Raw genomic sequence first — 16,299 nt, forward strand, 5'->3', positions numbered from 1 at the left:
TTTGTTTCGTTTTGTCTTCACTACTTCAACATTGATTCCCACGGAAGGAATACAACTTCCGCTGTTCATTTGCGAGTCTGTCTTTTGAAATTGTTTGCTTCCTGCATTTTATTTGACCTGCTGAGGTCCTTCTCGCCTCGAACACACATCAGTTTTTCCGCCTTACCGCTTGCACGCGGAGGACATGGCTTTTACCGAGACACGACCAGACGAGGAAACAGCATAGATAGAAAGCGTGGGAAACTGGGATCTTCATGGCTAACATTGTACGGAATAGGGTTGGGGAATCGGGTTCGTCTTTTTTGTTGTTTCCAAGGAGACACAGCATGCGGTGTCTGGTCGGTATGGTATCGGGTTTCTTTTCGTTGTTTACCTGCTTCTTGTTTTGTGTTTGTCATACACCATACACGTCCCTTGTTCTATTTTCTAATCATCTGTGTTTCTTTGTTGTCTACCACTCGCTTTATCTCTTTCTTTCTGTATTCCTTTTTCTCTCTCTGTTTGCTTTGAGTTTCTTTTCCTTTTGCGGCGGTATCCGAATACCATTCTTGTACATGTGGCCCACAATCCGCCATCGCAATCGTGTATGATAGATAGGATGATAGTAATAGACCTGTGCAGCGATTATCAACACGTACTCGACTAGCTAGCGATCACTGGGGAGGGACTTCATTCAGGTTAGTGTGAGCAGGGAAATCCACTGAGCAACGAAGTACTCAAGTACCTAATTAGGCAAATGTGTACCTCGATCCGTGCATGAACCTTAGGATAGATAAACAGCACAATAGTTAAATTTCCAACGATATACCATGGGCGATATTTCATTAATGGATATGAACACCTCCAAAACTAACGAGACACGGGAGCCGTGCCGTGGTAAGACAGACAGGTTGGTCTTGTCCCGCTCGTATCCCACCCAGTGCTGAGGTGAACAGCCAATCCGCGGTCTAGATCCCGCGACATGCACCTGAACATGAACAGCAAATAACTGACCGAGGATGAATAGACGATGGTTACTATGTACCGTATATTCGTATTTGCTACATGTAGTCTCGTCACCGCCATCAATAATTGATATATTTATCTCTACATCGCTCATGGATCTAGGTTTATTACGACGGGTCGGGTCATATATAAAGTTCGTAGCCAGATCATTCTTAGCTGCACAACAACTTCCTTTCCTACTAGTCGCTAGCTTAACACCTTCCATTAACTGCGATACTTACTATAACCATGTACATCTCTCTAGCTGCGACTCTTGCGCTTGCTCATTTCGCTGTGGGTTGTATGTCCGCCTCTTCGTTTCATTCCTTCTTTCTACCATTAGTTCACCGATAAATAACTCGACCACCAGCACCCGCAAAGTGCGGCACCGCTGATGCCTGCGTCGGAGCAGACATCTGTACGACAGCAACCTTCACAACCCCCTTCTCAACAACAGTGACGACCTGCGTGCCGACACCGACCTGTCTAGGCGTTTACGGTAGTCTCCTCTTGCTTCCCCTTCTTCTGCCTCCTTCGTCTCTTTATCGTTCAGTCTATATATTTTCTTGAATTCTGTCTCGTCCTGACTGCTCTATACCCAGCGAACTGCGTCTCCGGCGGCACCCTCGGAAATTGCTGCTCGGACTACTGCGCAGCGGATAAGTGTCGCTCCACGGACAAGCAATGGCCAGATTGTCGGGAGGATAGTGGGCCATGCTTTGTGGATGCGAATTGCTGCTATGGGAATCAGTGTGTCAAGGGGCTGTGTACGAGGGTAAGGACTAGCACTACGTCTGTGATGAAGCCGTCGGTGAGGCCTTCGGTGGCGATTGCTTAGGTTGGGGTGTGGGTGAGGGTTTAGGGATGATTGATTCATTGATTTTAATTCAAAATTTTTTTTCGTTTTTTTAGTGTTAAGCTAAAGGACTCACCGAATCAAGCGGCCAACAATTGCGTAGACAGATCAGTAAACGCCTTCATCGCCGCTCTGTATAGTTCCGGGCCGACGCTGATACGCGCCACGCCCAACTCGCGCAGCTCAGGGACAGTCAGGAAACCAGGCCCGAAGCTCAGTTTCACATTGACCATGCCGTTGAGCGCAGCGCTAAACCGCCTCACCTCGTCACGGGACACGCCTCTATTGTTCGGGCCCCAGATAAAGACGGTGTGAGCCCCGGCGTCGAGAAATGCCTTGCCGCGCTCAATCGCGTCGTCAATGGTAGCGCCCGCGTCTCCAAGCAGGTCTGTGCGGGCATTGACCGCGAAATCGGGCACGCCGGCCTCCCTCGCTGCGGCGACAGCGACGCGCACGCGCTCGACCGCCTCATCGAATGGTCGCAGGGTTCCAGTCGCGTTGTTGTTATCTTCGAGGTTGCACCCCACCGCGCCGAGGGCGATGAGATCCTTGATCGTCGAGGCTAGCTCGGCCGGAGTACTGCCGTAGCCATCTTGGATATCGACGGTGATGGGTTTAGTGGGGTCAATGGTCTGGACGTGTCTGATAATGGTCGCGACGGCATTCAGGTTGATTTCTTTCGACATGGAATTGTCTTCCACGCCATGTGTGCCTGCGATCGCATAGGAGGCCGTTGCGATGGCCTGCGCGCTTGGGTTGGTGGCTACGACGGCGGCCGTGGCGGCATCGTAGACGTTGGCTAGGACGAGAGGGTTGCCGGGTCGGTGGAGAGCGCGGAAATGCCGGGCCTGGTTGTTTTGGGGGTGGGTCATCTTGTTAACTAGTTACTCCAATCTTGTTATTATTGTTGTTCGATAGTTACCACCGGATGATGGATTTTGGTATATTCATCTTTTCGTCGACCGGATGCTGGTATTAATAATATCGCCAGGTCGGAGTCATCACGATGTCCTCGTAAACTTGGGCCTTGGAAGGCTAAATACGAGGCGGTGCTGGCCATGTCGATCCAGGGCTGAGCTAGGATTATGTATTAATATTATTCATGTTCGACCCCGGCTCGAATGTTTCAGGCCGACAATGGAAAGAAAGGCCGGAGGAAAATGTCTCGCCCGGCTGCAAGGGGATCCACGATCGTGGCCCTGTCCCCCCCTCCCATCTGTCCGTCAGCGCAGCCGTGAAACGACCGAGTCCAATCAGTGCCGGGGGCCGGGTGCCACAGTCATGGCCCCCGAACCAACAGTATGTATGTCCTAACTGCGAAGAGGCAGCGAAGACCAATGCTCTGGCATTCCTTGACCATGGCCCGGGACGATCACCCGGACGGAGGGATCCAGCATACCAGAGGGCATCCAGTCGGTCATCATGTATGTACAGCTGAGACTCATCTCGCCCGGGCAACCCCGCTAGATAGAAGCGAAGCTGGGACGGATACTGGATCCACCACGGGGAGTACAGGGACCAAAGACTGTTAGACATGCGAGCCGAGCGAACAAGTACTGGCCGTCCACTATGTATGTCAAGTAGAATAAATTACATACCCGGCTCATACCGATCCCCACTGACCTCCGCTCCGGGTGCCTGGGCTCTCACTCTCTTACTCTTCTGACTTTCTCTCACTCTCATGCTCACTCTCACTTTCTCTTCCTCCTCCACCCGACAAACTCTCTCTTTCCCCTCTTCCTTCCTTCCCGAGTCTCTCCTTCTCCCCCCAATCTCTACCATCACGACACCCACAGCCTATGGCTCATGGTCTCGCCTCTCTCCCCCGTGCAGTTGGCCGCTTGACCTGCAGCTCTGACGCTGCCACCCGATCCTCCCCATCCCCTCGACTTTCTCCTCCTGCCCTCCTGCCCTGACCATTGCTCACCATCATGCCGCGGCTGGAGGTTCCTAGCACCGGGCTGTCCCTCCGACCGGCGGAGCACCCCAGTGGCACCGCCTCCTCCAAGCCGGTCCAGATCATGCGGCTGAATCTGGTGCAGGTCACGCTGGACGAGCTCATCCAGAGTCTGCGGAATGACCAACCTGCTCGGGTTCGTCTGGGAAAACACCCGGCCCTTCACTACGGCACCAAGTCCCAATCCTTCCACGCCTATCCCGAGACCCACCGTTCCGAGCTCTACCAAGGAAGCTCCTCCGATCAGCAACATCTATACTTCAGCGGAGTCTTGAGCCACAGCCTGGAAGTGGAGAAGGCAAAGGAGGATACTGCAGCTACGGACCAAGCTCTGGCCAACCTGGAGGAGAGCCTGAACGCCTTCGAACGCGGGAAGGAGTCCAAGAAAACACACATGATTGCCCACCCGGATGAACTGAAAGCTCTTCGGGCTGGCAAGAAATCTACTGCTCGAGGGCCCGCGGGCAAGCTCGAAAAAGATCGGTTTCTAAAAACAGCCACCCCCCGGTCCCTGACGTCGAGCCCAGCCTTGGGGTCCGCCATATCACCCGCCCCCATTCGGACTCCGACCTCCGCGCCGATCTCCCAAAACAAAGATCGGATTCGGTTGGAAGCCCTCAAGACCCCCTTCATTCACCTCCTCGCCGTCCGGGCCGTGTCGACCAAGTTTCTCGGGCGTCAAACCCGGTCCTCCCCCGAGGATTGCGCCTCGTTGGCCCAGAAGTATGGCGTGGAGAACCGGCTGAACCGGGAAAAGTTCGACCTCAAGGACAAAACCTACAAGGATCTGGATGTCTGGGGCTTCCCCTACCCAACCCCAGAGGACCGGCAGGAGGCGATTGAGAATGCCATCTCCGCCTTTGATCGCATGCGGATCTCCCGCAACGACAAGCTGTGGCAAATGCTGCTTCCGAAGGAGGAGCGAGGCAAGGGGAAGTGCCTGTCGCGGCTGAATCTCACCGGGGGCCCGATCAAGAAGCCTCTCACCCCCCGCCTTCAGGCGTCGGAGGAGCGAGGCAAAGAGGGCTACACCACTGGCAATGAAACCGACCGTGGAACGGGATCCGGTGCGGCTCAGGCCGCAACTCCTCGGTCAGGCTCAAAAGCCAAACTCAGCGAGAAGGATACACCCAAGCGGTCTGCCAAGGGCAAGAATACCACCTTGACCGGGCGAGTCACGAAGAAGACCGCAAGCAAACCGGCCTCGAAGGCCGAGAGCAAGATCAAGTCCGCGGAATTTGTGCACGATTCGGATGACGAGGATGAGGACATGGCGGATGTGGCCCCCACTCCGGCGCCTGCCGTCAAGCCAAGCAAGTCGGCCGCAGCCAAACCTCGTGTGACCGACACACCGCCAGCGCCCACCCCCAAGGTTCCCAAGCTCGAATCCTCCTCGAAAGGGACCGTCTCCAAGAAGCCGGCCCCGCGAGCGTCCACCTCTCCGCAGAAGCCTTCTCCCTTGGGATCTTCGCCGCCCGCCAATGCCTCCGATGCTCCCAGCCGCAGTGGCTCCGACGGCCAGAACCAATCCTCGAGCTCCTCGTCTTCTTCTCCGCTCATAACCCAGCTGGCCAGAACGAACAGAGCCACCACCGGGGTCGCATCGAAGCCGGCAGCAAAGACCAACGGCATTGCCAAGGCCGCGGCCACGGCCAATCCCCTGAAACGCAAGGCTGAGCCTGACCGGTTGTCCGTGCCCCACGCACCAGCCACAGCACGCGCAGCCAGCAGCAACCTGGAGCACAAGCGGCGCCGGGCGATCAGCAGCTCGAGCGGCGGCAGCACGGGCAGCGTCTCTCCGCCGATGAGCCACGAGCTGCTTCGACAGCAGCTGCGGGAGAAGTCGCAGAAGTTCAAGAATTTTTACGCCAAGTACCGCTCCTTGCATGACTCCCTTGCGGGCCAGGCGGATCCTGCACGGTCGGACCTGGATCGGCTACAGAAACAGCATACTCGGCTACAGCGCATGAAGAAGGAGATTTGGGATGAAGACCAACAACTTCGGGACGAGATTTTGGCATGATCTAGCATTTCTTTTTGCATGGCAACTCAATCCTGACGTTGGTTGCACTTTCACTACATACTACTGGCGACGGCCATCATGGCGATCGATAGTGGACAAAATTTTTTATTTTTTATTTTTTATTTTTTTTTGGATAGTATTTCATCTGGTTATTCCTCTCTGGCAGATCTGCATCCTGGTGGACACTGGACATTCTCGTACACAGACTACTAGTCATTTGAATCCATGAACACTTCAACCCATCATTTGTCCCGACCTAATCTACCCCAGATCCTCATCTATGGTTCACTTTCCCGCTAGGCCCACAGCAGTCTAGCCCCGAAGTGACAACGCATGGAGGGTCACATGATCTCCAAATACACGTATGGTACGGTAAACTGTCCCCGCCGCCATAGGATCTGCCGTTCCGTTTCGGGCTAAGCGCAAAGAACGCTTTCCGGCTCGTCATCATCAACTTGCCAAGCTGTGGTCAATTCACGACCACGCCCGTCTCTTATCTGACCACAGCGCAGGATTCCAATTGCCGATTGTCATTAAAGGCAATCGCATCGGATCATCCATGACTCCTCCCCCGCGTGGACGGGGGACCCAGCGGAGTCCGACCGTCCTGGTGAGCTCCGGGAAGTCGACTGAGAAAAAGTAGCACAATGCTGATATCCGCTGTCCACCAACTACAGGTCACCGACTCTCGCGACCAGCAGCCCGCGGCAACACCCCGTCGGCGCCGATCGCCCGCAACCCGCTTCATTACCGTCGACAACGTCCTCCAATATGCCTCCGACGTGCCCTCCGCCCAGCAGCGCCATCCTATGCCGGGGTCCCGGTCTCGACGAGACCGGCTCTCCTCCGCCACCGGCGGACTGATTGGACATGCAGGCGGGAGTAGTTCCGCCGCCGTGGCTAATACGGCGCGACTTGCAGCGCAGCCGCGTCTTCCGCCGCGGACGACTAAAGTCAGCGAGAAGCTGGTGCTTCTCCCTGATACGGGGGGCGTGGGTGAGCCGGATGAAGAGGAGGACGAAGACGAGGAGGGGCGAGAGGGAGACGAGCTTGTGGACGAGGAGCTTGTTGCGCGGGTGGCGAAGGATAGGAATCTGGATCCGGAGGCAGTTCGACACCTGCTGCTGGCGCAGAAGCGGCTGGGTGGGGACTTTGGCATTGACAATGACACTGCGCCGCTGTTGGCTGAGGAAGAGCTGCTGCGCAAGAGACGCATTGCACCTCAGCGCGCCAAGAGCTACGCGGAGCGACTACCCAAGGCGCGGCGCGCGGAGAAGCTCGCCCGAGTGACGGCTTACTGCACCGCGCAGGCGTACAAGATGAGCTCGGTTGCGGCATTCGTCAAGGAGTGGCATGGCGCAAGGACGAAGCTGTATGATGACTGTCTCTACACGGCGTACCATCTGCCACTGCTTCCAGGCCACGAGGGCTATCGGCTGCGCAGCAGCCCCGTGCTGAAATATCCTGGCGGCAAGTCCTTGCTGGACGAAGAAATCGAGCGCAATGAGCTGCGCGACCATCACGACGATTACATGGTCGAGGCGGAGGAGCATTCCGTTGGTGGGCATAACCGGCAGGAATACGAGCACGAGCACCAACATGATGATGCGTCGCCGCGGGACTCGGATGAACACGCGAGGGAGAACCAGAGCTTTCTGGATCGGATATCTGAGGAAGGCGGTCGATCTGAGGAGCATGAGCATGCGGTGGCTTCGGATGAGAGCACTGCGTCGCAGAGTATCCCGCCGTCAAGTCCTGATGTGGAACCCATCCCTCGTCCTCGCCGACACAGCACGGATGATACTCATGCACTGCATCGAGACCGTCCCTCACCACCTCTACCTTCACCTGCACCCGCACCCACATCATCATCGCCACAACTCCCATCACCGCCAGCGCGGACATTATACAACGTCGCCGAGATGTTCGTCTTCAGCTACGGCGTAGTAGTCTTCTGGAACTTCACCGAGCGACAAGAGAAAGACCTACTCGCAGACCTAGTATTCGCCACATCCTCCGCAACGGGAATCCCCATCCCGCTCGCGACAATGCCCCTCGACGAAGAGGACTTTGAGACCGAGGAGTTCCACTTTGAGTACTCGACTGAGATCTCCCGCCCGCGTGTATACAACGACATGATCACCCTTCGCAGTGGAGACCACATGATCAAGCTGGCTATCAGTCACGGCATCGCGCAGAGCACGAAGCTGTGCTTCTTCGAGGAGGTCATGGCTCGCCAGATGGATGATGCGAAGGATGTGCCACGCCGCCTGGCCATGTCAGGGAAGCTGGGAATGAAGCGCGAGGAGGTTTTCCGGATTTTGGGGAGATTGTTTAAGAGTCGTGTTGAGGTGAATCTTTGTAAGTTCTGCACTTCTCTTTGTCCTCATTTTGAAAACGTGCTGACTGGCCCATTCTCAACAGCATCCAACATGCTCGACGTCCCCAATTTCTTCTGGGAAAGTGAACCAACCCTGTATCCGCTCTACATCGCCGTGCGCGAGTATCTCGAGATCAAACCCCGCATCCAAGTCCTAAATGAACGCTGCCGCGTATTCCTAGATCTCGCAGAGATCCTATCCGACTCGATAGCAGACAGCCGCACTTCCTATCAAACGTGGATTATCATCGTCCTAATCCTCATCTCCATCATCGTCACAGTCTCTGAAGTCTTCCTTCGCTTCGGTCTTCTTCACACCCGAGAAGGCGCGGCTCATATCCTTGGCCGCGCTATGGGTCGCTCCTCTTTGCCTGTTGCCTCTCCGTCGGAGTGGATGTCTTCCTCTTCTGCTAATATCCCGCCGGGCTGTGTGTGTCCTTCTCTTCCGCCGGGAGCGCAAGGGCCGGAGGGTCTCAGTCAGATGATTGGTTAATTTTCTTTTTGTATTCTGTTTGGTTGATAAGATATCTGCACATGTGAATATCGGTGTCAGGAGTAGTTATTTGGACATATTCTTTCTTTCATTCTTGATAACTACTTCCCCCAATGAAACTATCACTCTCATTCTCCAACATATCCCCAGGTATCCAGGATTCTATTCATCCAAGCTAATCCCCCTCAGCATCTCCCCAATCCTATCCCAAACCTCAACCCTCACAACAAGCTGCACCCACCAATTCCCCTCCCCATCCTTCCCGGTAACAGTAACCAAATTCCTCGCAACAAGCGGCCCCAACGGCTCCGGACCAGCGGTATTAATATACATCGGTCTACACTTTCCCTTCTTCCCACCCGAAACAGCACCCTCGAAATCAACCTCAAAGAACCGCGCGCGGTGCCAATTCGTGCACGTAACCTGCACCTGTCTCGGATCTCCGAAGATAGGCAGGAAACCCGTGTCTCGGAGAGTTTGTCTCCTCAGCGACGCCATGGCGTGGACCTGCTCCGGAGTGCGTTGCTGCTCGAGGGACATCCTTATATCACGGGCTGTTTGACTCAAGGACCCGTCTCGGAGTCGATGTGCTGTTGTCGCTGTGCACGCTGGGAATGTCGCGTTGCCGACATACACCCCCCTCCCAGCAACACCTGGTCCAGAAGAGAGGCCAAGTACAGAGCGGATGTCGAAGACGTTCTGGATCATCACTTGTGTTGACGGATTGTCGTTGCGCGCTGTCATTATCAGGTTTGATATCCACGCTAGGAGGACGTCGCTTTCGCTGATGAAGAAGTCGGTTCCCAGGTCGGATTGTGCTTGTCTTCTTAGGTGCTGGATATACTTCCCCGGTATGAGCAGCATTCTATCCTCCAATGTGGGATAGGAGTAGTTCTCCCACCAGCGCTTAGCCACCAGTCCTATGATCCCTAGTTGTCCGAAGACCTGGGATGAAAGGATATGTCGGTGCGCGGGGATATGGGAGTCGAATTGTGATTCGAGCAGATCGGTATCGAATCCGAGGAATGGGGAGATTTTCTTCTGCTGGTCTTCTTCTTCTTCTTCTTCTTCTTCTTCTTCTTCTTCTTCTTCTTCTTCTTCTTCTTTTGTCCGATCTGTTTGGGAGGATAGAATAGCTGTCCATGCGTGAAGAAATCCAGATAGACCCATTGCGTCTGTGAGGGTGTGCGGGAATGTTACTGTTAGTAGGGTTGCGTCGTTGAAGAGGACGGTGTGGATGAATAGTTGCGGGTTGTCGGAGTAGAGGTACGAGGAGAGGCTGGTTGGGGCTGATTTGTGGATGAGGATGGGAGTAAATTTGGAGGAGCAGTCGAATATATTGAATGAGTCTGGGGTCTGATTTGATGGTGATGTTGTCGTTGGAAGATCTGATGCTAGTGGATGCACGTAGATGCTATCGGTAGCACTACTATCATCAACCGTGAAGATGAAACCGGGTCGTTCTTCGGTATATAGTTCAGGGATATGGTACTCCAGCGTTCCTCCATCCTAATGAGAAAGAAATAAGAAATGAGAAATAAGGCAGGGCATTGAGACGAGGTAGGTCGTTACATTCAGACGAAGCCGAGCACCAAGTTTCCTCCACTCTCCACATCGCAGCAGTCGCTCGAGAGCGCTTCGCAGTTTCGCTGGATCGAGCACATCTTCGAATTTGAGTGTGAAGTTGAGACATATACCCCGAGTATACGGCACGTCGTCCCAGAAGTGAGCTGGGATAATTGTATCTGAGGGTACGCGGGGTGGTGGTGTTGGCGGGAGTGGTTTTTGTTTGAATGGGTTCATATTCATTGTCTTTGCTAAAGTTGGATAATAAAATAGAGCCAATTGCAATATATGTAGATTAGGAGGAGAGAAAAGGACAGAATATGCCGGTAGGAGACGCTGTTGCCGAATTGAGTTTGTAGGGTTGTATGGGGACGAATAAACCTCACAACAGAGAATGTCCAAATGCAAATAGTCTAGCCTCTTTTCAATATCTATGTCTGAGATAACATTGCATTATCCAAAAGTGAAAAGGGCGGAGCTTACTTGCCCCCTGTATGTAGGTAAGAAGCCAGTCAGCCCTAATCCCGGACAGGATGCATGTCTAGCTCGGTTTCGACAAGGCTCTTGTTAGCTCTGACTAGTAACATCCCTGAATCCTTTAGCATGGAAAAACTATGTTTTTGCTGCAAAAAGGTAGCCCCAGTCAAGAAACGGACTTTTTTTTCAATCAAATGCTCGAGAGATAAAATCGTTTGACAATGGGAGAGGCAACTTCTCCCGTTAATATCCAAGGCCCTGTGGTGACAGACCCCGAAAAGCCTCCCGCAGCAGAACTTCAAAAAAATGATAAACCACAAGAAAAGCAAGAGGGAGAGGTCCAATACACACCAGAAGAAAATGCTTCACAACAAGAAAACTATCTCACTGGGTCCCGGCTCTACATTATCACCCTGGCATTTACCATGGCTGGCTTGATGCTCACTATCGACGGAAGCATTCTCTGTAGGTAATTTCAAAAGAAAAGCTTTATAATTATTGACATGGTTTTGTTCCAGCTACCGCAATACCCCGAATCACAAGTGATTTCAACTCCGTTGATGACATAGGGTGGTACGCCAGCGTCTATCTTCTCGCACAGATGTCTCTCCAGCCCACATTTGGACGTATCTACATGTACTTTGAAGCCAAAACCACTTTCCTGCTATCACTGCTACTTTTTGAAGTTGGCTCAGTCATTTGTGCAACGTCACCCAGTTCTCCCGTGCTTATCCTCGGGCGAGCCATTGCCGGCGCAGCAGCCGCGGGATTGCTGACTGGAAACCTTGCTATTTTTGGACAAGTTGTTCCGCTACGCAAAAGACCGCGAGGTATGGCTATTATGACTAGCTTGTACTCAATTGCTACCCTGGCTGGTCCAACAGTGGGTGGCCTTTTGACTGATTCGCGATTGACGTGGCGGTTTTGCTTTTGGATTAACCTGCGTGGGTGCCCCCCAACATATCCTGTCACAAATGCTTGAGTGGCTGAATATTAGCATAGCGTTTGGATTCGCTGCAGCGGTTATTATCATCCTTATCCTGCATCGCAAACCTGGGAAACTTGCGGATTTGCCGTTGAAGCAGAAGATCGCTCGACTGGATTTGCTCGGTGCTTCTGTTCTCTCGTCAAGCTTGGTGTGTCTATTCCTTGGTTTACAATGGGGTGGGTCCATGGCCTGGTCTACGCCTCGTGTCTGGGGTTGCCTTGTGGGATTTGCCATACTGTGCGGAATCTTCATCGGCGTGCAAATCTATCAGAAAGAAAGGTAATGACTCTGTTCTCGATTCTGGCCTACAATATCTAATCATTTGGTTTGGATAGAGCAACCATACCCCTCCGGCTTCTTTACCAGCGCACTGTTGCTACCTGTTGCATCTTCTCTGGCCTCTACGGAGTTGCGGTGATAACACACACCTATCTCATGCCGATTTGGTTCCAGGGAGTCAGAAGCACCAATGCAGCCATGTCAGGTGTGTACATGCTGCCATTCACCGCCGCCAGTACCGTGTGCGTGCTTATTTCTGGTTTCTCAATGACCGCCCTGGGATACTATGTACCATTCATGTGGGCTGGATCACTAGTCTATGTGGCAGGAAGCGCTCTGTATGCAACACTGCATTCAAATAGTAGCACAGCACGGTATATGGGTACCCAAATACTCGCAGGCGCAGGATTTGGTACCGCGATCCAAGTGACCTTCATCGGAGTGCAGGTAGTGACACCGCCAGCCGACATGCCCACCGTCTGTGCATTGGAGGTCTTTTTCCGCCAGCTTGGTGCCGCTGTCGGTATTAGTGTGGCTCAAAGTGTGTTTCTAAATACGCTCACTAGCAAGCTAGGCGCCATCCCGGAAGTGAATTCCGCCGCCCTTCTCCATTCGGGTCTTACGCAGGGATCATGGTCCTCCGAGTCGATGTCTCCCACCACCCTTGACCTCGTGGGCAAGGCCTTGAACACAGCAATCACTAAGGCTTTCCTTTTACCCCTCGTTGCAACGGCCGTGGCAGCGGCTGTGTCATTGGGCATGGAGTGGCGCCGTATTGAGGATGACAGAACGCCGGCTGACATACAGCAGGAAGTTGGAGCTGGCGGTGGAGATGAGAGAGATCCCTCCGGACCGGCGGGCCGATCCGACGGCTGAATCCAAGGGAACATTGCTGAGATCATCTATTTTCCCGGATAAACAAGTGATGTTTGTTGACAAGTCAACATTTGGTTTATGAAAATTAAGAAACAGGGATTCATAGAAATGAACGGTGTCTATAGATGTGGATTGAAACAAAAAGATGAACAAAATTTATGGTTTGGTCAATTTCTCCAGTACGACCAGGCCTTGCTCAATCCATAGCCCGATGCCAAAATTGCCGACCAGATCACCGCACCTTTCCACCAATATGGAGCCCAGCTCGATTTCATGGACGCCCGATCGTGTACCTGAGGGAATGGTTTATCCGGGATCGGAACGTCCAAGAAGCGACACAGTGGCCCCCAACCATCTTTCATGTTGAAGAAAAGCAGTCGGTCTTCGGGTACGACGCGCCGCAAGTAGTCGCTGTGCATTTCCATAAAATCTGACATGTGATTTTTGTCAAAACCAAGATGGATAGATTGAAGAACATCACTCACGAGGTCCCAATGGTTCAAATTCAGGTGGGTAGATTTGTTTTCGCCGTTTAACAATCGCCAACTTCCAAGCTAGCGAGTATCGCAGCGTTGGCTGCACAAGCTGCAGGAGGACAAAAAGTGGGTTGTCAAGAGTGTTGATTAACTCCTGATAGCTCTCCCACCATCTGGTCGGTTCGCGCACAGTGCATACAACTTTTACCTCGGGATAGAGACGGACCAGTTCCTCGACGAAGAAAATGGCTGGCGCATCGGTCGTGGCAACGTAGCCTTTCAAGAGTTCTTTCAATTTATCATCAATTTCCTGCTGTGGTACATCCTTGCCGGGGTCTAAGACCTTGGTCCACCCTTTGATGACGTCTTGAGCATTCTGTTAGATAAGTTTATGTTTCTGTAAGGACTCGAAACTCACGTTCAGGACCTCGAAGACAAGCTGATCCTCCATGGCATACATCTCCGTGTAGAGCCCATGTGAGGGCCAAAGTGAGGGATATGGTCCCCGTGCGAGGAAGGCCGGCCCCAATAACCTGAAGAGTCCGAGTTAGGTCTCTAGGAAGCTCCCCCTCAAAGGGTTCTCGCCACCCTTTTTGTTCCTCATTTTCGGACATTGCTGCTGATATGTCTACCCTGCCTGAGCGGGACAAACGTGGAAAGCCCAAGTAAATGTTTACTCACCGAAAGAAATACGGAGCCCTCAGGACAATGTCAGTTCAAAGGGCCCGGAGTAACACTACGAAAGATAGTCAAAATTTGATTTTCGCTCATTACTGGGGAACTCTCAGTAAATTGTTCTGAAACCATTGTAAGCTTACTCGCAAACCAGTCAAGGCTCAATTACTGGTTTTCGTAGCTGATATTGTGGCTAGGCCCGTACTGTAACTATGGGATAACGGTCTCGGTGTAAGAAGCAGTATAGCTTGACCCCGAGTCCAAGCACACATGCATTAGCGTTGACCAAAAAATTATATGTCCTTGGCTCAGTTAGGGGATCTGAAGAGATTCAGGTCGGAAGGCTTACCGATGCGCCCCGTGCTCGATTTGGGACCCCTGACGCCACCAACCGGCAACGCGTTTGATCAATAGGGTCCATTCCGGGAAAAATGGGCGAGATTTAGAACAGAGCAATGACCCTTTCTGTTGGTCGTTGCTTGCTGACCAGTTTAATTTAGCCGCCCCAGCCAAGCGGACTGATTGGAGTGTTCTTAGGGCTTTTAGGGCCAAAGCAAATGATTATTCGACTACAGCAGTAATCAGGTCGTTTTCTACGGACCGTAATGACTGGGTTCTTTGTTGTATAAGCCACAATTCGCATGATCCATGGACATAGTTAGTATTTCTCCCCAAGTTTCCCATGAGAACCTCGAACAGCGAGCACGGCCAGAGTAGCAACCTCATTCCTCTGTTACCACATCTACAATAATCTAACACCATGGCTGTTCCTTACTGGTGCACACTCAAAAATTGTCCTCTGGACTGGGGATATCTTCACTACCAACCCTCTGTCCCCGGAAACGCATTTATGTTAGCTGCCTTTGGCATTCTGACTGCTCCTGCCCTCTACTTTGGAATCACTCACAGAGTCAAGCTCTTCACCGGATGCTTTATTGTGGGATTGTTGGGAGAAGTTGTCGGATACATTGGTCGAATACTTCTCCATAATGATCCATTCTCCAAAGTCTACTTCCTGATGTATCTCGTTTGCACGACGATCGCACCTACGTTCATTGCAGCCGCCGTCTATTTGACACTCGCTCGCATTGTGGTTGTCTACGGCGAGGAAATTAGTCGCATCCGTCCACGAACATACACCCTTCTCTTCAGCGGATTCGACCTTATTGCGCTAGTCGTTCAAGCGGTTGGGGGAGGAATGGCGGCAGTCGTGGTTTTGCAATGGAAGGTATGCTCCTTAAAATGAACCCGATATGAATTTGAGGTCTGATAATCATCAGATTGACCGAGGGACCGATATCATGGTCGCTGGTTTGGCAGTCCAAGTATTCAGCCTTGTGACCTTCATTGCCCTTTGTCTCGAATATGGCATGCGAGTGCGAAAACATCGCGACCGCCTGAGCCTCACACATGCAAATCTCTATAACTCAGCGCGCTTCAAAGGTTTTCTTGGGGCTTTGGGAGCAGCCACAGTGCTTCTGTTCATTCGAGCTGTTTTCCGAGTGGCCGAGTTATCCGGAGGCTTCAGAGGAAAGCTAGCGCAAAAACAAGTACTCTTTATGGTCCTCGACGGCGCTATGGTATTGCTAGCGTGTATTATACTCACGGTGTTCCATCCAGGTCTTGCCTTTTCCGGAGTGTGGGAGAGAGCGTCGTTCCGTTGGGGCTCACGGAAATCAGACAATGAGTCGGTGGTTCACCATACCGAGATGGAATCTGTCACCCACACTGGAAAAAACTCGGTTTTGGAAATTCAATAATTTGAAATAGAGGAAGTCCTGACCCTATGGTCCGAATATTTTGTTCCCGTCGGACAGAGAAGAGATAAAGGCACCACTTGAGTCGAACAAACCAGTAATGGCCTGTCTACCACCATTACTATCACTCTAAGAGACTTGAATAAACCAAAATACTGTTTTCTAGCTAGTCAATTTTAAGAACATCAGCTGAAACGTGGTATTTTTACTATCAAACTCTTATAGTGTTTTTTGTGCAGTGTTGTTTACTCCGCCTGCAAGGCCCACGAAGAGGCTGCACTAACTAACCCTTGAAAGGAATGGCTTTTTGCCAAAAGCTTTGGACTTCTGCAGGTAAGCAGGTACTAAAATAGCTCCTGCACAGGACAGCCTCTTGGGACAGCCTCTTGGGACAGCCTTGATAGTATCCCGCGTTCTCATATAGTCATACGGAAGCTGCCCCCGGATAAAAGGGGAATGTTGTTGGTATCCCCACGCCTAGAACCAACATTATAGTTTACATCAAGCTTAGT

The 16,299-nt window shown here is 52.3% G+C and overlaps 7 protein-coding genes across 7 annotated transcripts; 4 read left to right on the plus strand and 3 right to left on the minus strand.

Annotated features, from left to right (window-relative positions):
• Nucleotides 1–1,920: 1,920 nt before the first annotated feature.
• N7474_001345 (isocitrate lyase/PEP mutase family protein) lies at nucleotides 1,921–2,712 on the minus strand (the record flags this gene model as incomplete). Its single annotated transcript, XM_057192760.1, has 1 exon — nucleotides 1,921–2,712. One exon carries the CDS (start codon nucleotides 2,710–2,712, stop codon nucleotides 1,921–1,923), a length of 792 nt encoding a protein of 263 aa, XP_057057713.1.
• Nucleotides 2,713–3,771: 1,059 nt separating this feature from the next.
• N7474_001346 (uncharacterized protein) lies at nucleotides 3,772–5,820 on the plus strand (the record flags this gene model as incomplete). Its single annotated transcript, XM_057192761.1, has 1 exon — nucleotides 3,772–5,820. One exon carries the CDS (start codon nucleotides 3,772–3,774, stop codon nucleotides 5,818–5,820), a length of 2,049 nt encoding a protein of 682 aa, XP_057057714.1.
• Nucleotides 5,821–6,379: 559 nt separating this feature from the next.
• Nucleotides 6,380–8,693, plus strand: N7474_001347 (RMD1 family protein; the record flags this gene model as incomplete). The annotated part of the gene is made up of 3 exons (XM_057192762.1): nucleotides 6,380–6,430; nucleotides 6,498–8,181; nucleotides 8,245–8,693. 3 exons carry the CDS (start codon nucleotides 6,380–6,382, stop codon nucleotides 8,691–8,693), a joined length of 2,184 nt encoding a protein of 727 aa, XP_057057715.1.
• A 162-nt stretch (nucleotides 8,694–8,855) lies between these two features.
• N7474_001348 (Transferase) lies at nucleotides 8,856–10,502 on the minus strand (the record flags this gene model as incomplete). Its single annotated transcript, XM_057192763.1, has 2 exons — nucleotides 8,856–10,202; nucleotides 10,266–10,502. 2 exons carry the CDS (start codon nucleotides 10,500–10,502, stop codon nucleotides 8,856–8,858), a joined length of 1,584 nt encoding a protein of 527 aa, XP_057057716.1.
• Nucleotides 10,503–10,957: 455 nt separating this feature from the next.
• On the plus strand, nucleotides 10,958–12,879 carry N7474_001349 (MDR family MFS transporter; the record flags this gene model as incomplete). The annotated part of the gene is made up of 4 exons (XM_057192764.1): nucleotides 10,958–11,201; nucleotides 11,255–11,680; nucleotides 11,739–12,003; nucleotides 12,060–12,879. The coding sequence occupies 4 exons, from the start codon at nucleotides 10,958–10,960 to the stop codon at nucleotides 12,877–12,879; spliced, it is 1,755 nt and encodes a 584-aa protein (XP_057057717.1).
• Nucleotides 12,880–13,046: 167 nt separating this feature from the next.
• Nucleotides 13,047–13,969, minus strand: N7474_001350 (sulfotransferase family protein; the record flags this gene model as incomplete). Its single annotated transcript, XM_057192765.1, has 3 exons — nucleotides 13,047–13,309; nucleotides 13,365–13,721; nucleotides 13,774–13,969. 3 exons carry the CDS (start codon nucleotides 13,967–13,969, stop codon nucleotides 13,047–13,049), a joined length of 816 nt encoding a protein of 271 aa, XP_057057718.1.
• Nucleotides 13,970–14,790: 821 nt separating this feature from the next.
• N7474_001351 (RTA1 domain-containing protein) lies at nucleotides 14,791–15,790 on the plus strand (the record flags this gene model as incomplete). Its single annotated transcript, XM_057192766.1, has 2 exons — nucleotides 14,791–15,258; nucleotides 15,311–15,790. The coding sequence occupies 2 exons, from the start codon at nucleotides 14,791–14,793 to the stop codon at nucleotides 15,788–15,790; spliced, it is 948 nt and encodes a 315-aa protein (XP_057057719.1).
• Between the last annotated feature and the right edge of the window lie 509 nt (nucleotides 15,791–16,299).

The sequence above is a fragment of the Penicillium riverlandense genome (genome assembly GCF_028828495.1).
Source record: "Penicillium riverlandense strain IBT 135883 chromosome Unknown utg000001l_segment0_segment0, whole genome shotgun sequence".
Taxonomy (NCBI): domain Eukaryota; kingdom Fungi; phylum Ascomycota; class Eurotiomycetes; order Eurotiales; family Aspergillaceae; genus Penicillium; species Penicillium riverlandense.